The 3,436-nt window shown below is 42.6% G+C and overlaps 1 protein-coding gene across 1 annotated transcript; it reads left to right on the top strand.

Moving 5' to 3' along the window:
• Nucleotides 1-566: 566 nt before the first annotated feature.
• On the top strand, nucleotides 567-1,058 carry MELLADRAFT_62905 (uncharacterized protein; the record flags this gene model as incomplete). Its single annotated transcript, XM_007409517.1, has 1 exon — nucleotides 567-1,058. The coding sequence occupies one exon, from the start codon at nucleotides 567-569 to the stop codon at nucleotides 1,056-1,058; it is 492 nt and encodes a 163-aa protein (XP_007409579.1).
• Nucleotides 1,059-3,436: the final 2,378 nt, after the last annotated feature.

Below are 3,436 nucleotides of genomic sequence, written 5' to 3'. Positions count from 1 at the left end.
CAGTTGTCAGTTGGTTGGATTCAAGCTCAGGGCCGGGTTTTTTTTATCAGGGCTTTCCATATATCATTTTTTATCATTAACTTTTTACTCATAGCAAGAATTACATTAAACTCAAAATCTACATATCTTTGCTTCAACATCTAGTATATCTTTGTGTAGGGTATTGTTGGATTCCGCCAGATCTTGCGGGTTTTTTTAGAAATATCAGAATAGTGTTACGTGTTAGACTTGTGAAGGTAGAAAGTTGTTAGAGAGTTGCTTCCTTGCTTTTTTTATTTTTGAACTGTTATTTCAAGGTTGAGGGCAGTCTACGACAATCATAGTTTCACCCGCATCTTGTTATTCTTTCTGCGGTGATTCTTCCCCTCTCCGGCTCAGCCTACGCCACACAGCGTAGGAGTTCTACGGTGCAACAGAAGCATAGTATTCAATACGATTTATTTCACAAATACATATACGGAGATGACGATTACTTTTTCAGCTCAGACTATTTTGGACTCGATCGCGCCACAGATATACTTCAATCTCTTGATGAAATTACCTGTGAGGAAGATATCAAAGCTGCAATGGGTGGTGATATCATAAAAGGAGGAGTAAAGGCAGTGTTTGAGTACATCAAACAATGGAAATGTCGAGATGAGGTGATTGATTATCGAAGAAGACAGGCTGAGGTGATCGAGAAAAAAAAGGAAGCCGCGGAGACTCGTGCACAGAAAGCGATCGATTTGAAGTTGAAGGCACCCATCCATCCGGAACTTGCTCGTACGCCAGCACCGATTAAACCTAAGACAAAGAAGAGGTCTTCTGAAAAGGTCAAGGCGGATAAAGAAGCATCTGCACTCAGAGCCGCGTACCACAAGCGATGCTTGCATTGGATGACCGTTGAAATGGTGCCAGTAACCGAACTAGATGCAAAGGAATTAGCTTACCAAAGGTCAGTAGAGCTCCTCAGTGATCCATCTCACAAGCTCTTCATCGACTTCCCCAAACTCTTCACGCTGTTCAACTTCCTGATCTGCTTCTTCTGCTTCTTTGACTCCCGATGGTTCATAGTTTGATGAAAGGGGCCAGTGGAAACGTTCCAGGCGACATTTGACATAATCATCTTGCAGTTTGTGAATGCCTAGGAGATTGACATCCAAAATCGAACCACTGGCGATGATTGATTTTGCTTTTGATTCACTGATGCGTTCAATTTTAGCCATGTTCAAGAATCACATTAAGGAGGCTGCAGTTGATTTGTTCTTGTGTGACTGTCGAACTTGATTTTGACCAGCTCGACCTTTCATTTGTTCCACTAAAAATGCGAGCTAATAAAAAACAATTGTTAGTTAGTTTGGCAGACGATTCCAAACTTCATAGAATGCTTGTGACAATGTGAAATGAAACATTTACTAGACCAATGGTAAGAGAGAAAGTCTCTTTCAAAAGCTGGATATCTGTTCCAGGACCCTGCAGTAAAAATGAGACAAGATTCAGTTGGATAAACCCTAGCTAGGTGTCATGTATATCTACATACCGCGTTATTGTAGAAATACTTCAGCCAGTAGTTCTGGACCTTGAGGAAAAAATCTTTTGCAACAAAATGGCCTGGTCGGCCTGTAGGTGAGATCAAGAGCGAATGCATGATAACTTGAGCTAAAGGTTTGGGAAGCACTTTTGTAAGAAGATGGATCAATCGAGGAAGATATCGCGAGTAATGGGTCAGGCCCTTAAGACCTTGAGTCATAACACTCCACCTCTTCCACATGAGGAGCAACCGACCAATATCACCATCGGACATAGCCCTATTGGCTTCAACAACTGTTGCAAAGTCTCGGATTCGAAGGAGAAACTGCTGCTGCTTGTTATCTTCATTTAATCTTGCGTTTAGCAAAGCCCGTCCAGAAAAATAGGTGGTGTATACGTTTTCCACAGTGAGATTAAAGGTCTCCACTGTCATTTCGATTTGTTCTTGAACAGTACCTACAGTGAGTCCAAGTAGTTCGCTTACACAGAAAAAGAATGTGGTATATGAGTCAAGGCTTGACGAGCATTGGTTGTCCAAATGAGCAATGTAATGGTACTCACAATATACAATGCGTGATTGATGCTTCATGGATCTGCTCAATCAATTGGATCATTGAAGTAAAGTCCTTCTTCGCCGTGGGGTTAGCTTTATCTGCCCCCAACTCAACAGCTGACCTCCAAGCACCAAGATCCTCCTTATCCTCCGGATCACCCCAGTGATGTAACAGAATGGCCTGCGCGATGTTCCACAAGGTGTGTCCTGCTCCGGGAACCATGATGAGGTGAGAAAGAGCTTCATCCGGCGATTTTGAGGGGATTCGTTGCCTTTCTAAGCCATGGAAGTTTAAGCACGTCCCAAGATTGCCTTCTATGAATTGTAATCGATTTGAAAAATCATCGGGTGTCAGACCAGTCTGTTTAATCAGTTCTTCATATAGTGATGCTATTCCATCAGAACCGTTGTCAGATGAATCCATGAGTTTCAGCATGTCGATGTTTGGTTTTTCTGCTTTGATCTGATCAATTGGTGACAGGTTCAACACCGGAAGAGATTTGTATTTGTCGGGTTCTTTCATGTAGGTCAGTAGGACTCGAGCCACCTGGTTCCTCAAGGTCAGGCCCCAGCGTTTGTGTTTGTCTGCGTCTGGCCTGAAATCGCCTGAATCAACTGGCTTTGAGAAATCGTCTTTGAGAGTTTTTTGAAACGCTGGCACTGTACAGTCGTATCCATCGAGGCTAGCAAGTGTATTTGGGTCAAGATAGTGAACGTAACCCCATGTACCATGATAAGTTTTGCTTGTCGCATCAACCTTGCGACTATGTACTCTTTCCATCATATCAAGATTATCAATGCATAGAAGGAAACCAAAAACACCGGCCGACTTGATCTTCTGCTTGATTGTTATTGCCTTTTCTTTTGGCAGTACTAAGAGCCCACGGAGAGCTGATTTTCGACTGGCACTCAAGCCAATGTGGTGCAAGTACTGATTCACCCGCTCAGAAACCCCACAGGCAAGTAATGTGATTGTGTTTTCAACTTGCAGTCCATTACATCGGCGATTACATCCAAAATTAAGCATCTGGATAACAGTCAAAGAAATCTGTGATTGTATGATATGAAGCAAAATGTCAGTATCTTGGAAAGAGTTTTATTCAGATGATACAACCCCTCTCACCGCTGATAATCTATCCTTTGCTCTTTTTACTTTGTCGTTAGATTTTCTAAATTCATAAGTTTGAGCTGAGTCATTTGTGAGTGACGCCGGGTCCGCATCTGAATCTGAGCTATCAGAATCCGCACAGGCACCAGAGTCCTTTGTGTTCCTGCGATTTCGCTCAGCCTTCCAGGCTAGGTCTCCGTGTTCAAGTTTGAATGTAATTAATTGATATAAGAAGTCTGAGTTACCCACTGCAACTTCTTCTCTTT

This window comes from Melampsora larici-populina (genome assembly GCF_000204055.1).
Source record: "Melampsora larici-populina 98AG31 unplaced genomic scaffold MELLAscaffold_16, whole genome shotgun sequence".
NCBI classification, from domain to species: Eukaryota; Fungi; Basidiomycota; class Pucciniomycetes; order Pucciniales; family Melampsoraceae; genus Melampsora; species Melampsora laricis-populina.
This window is presented reverse-complemented; position numbering and strand designations above follow the sequence as displayed.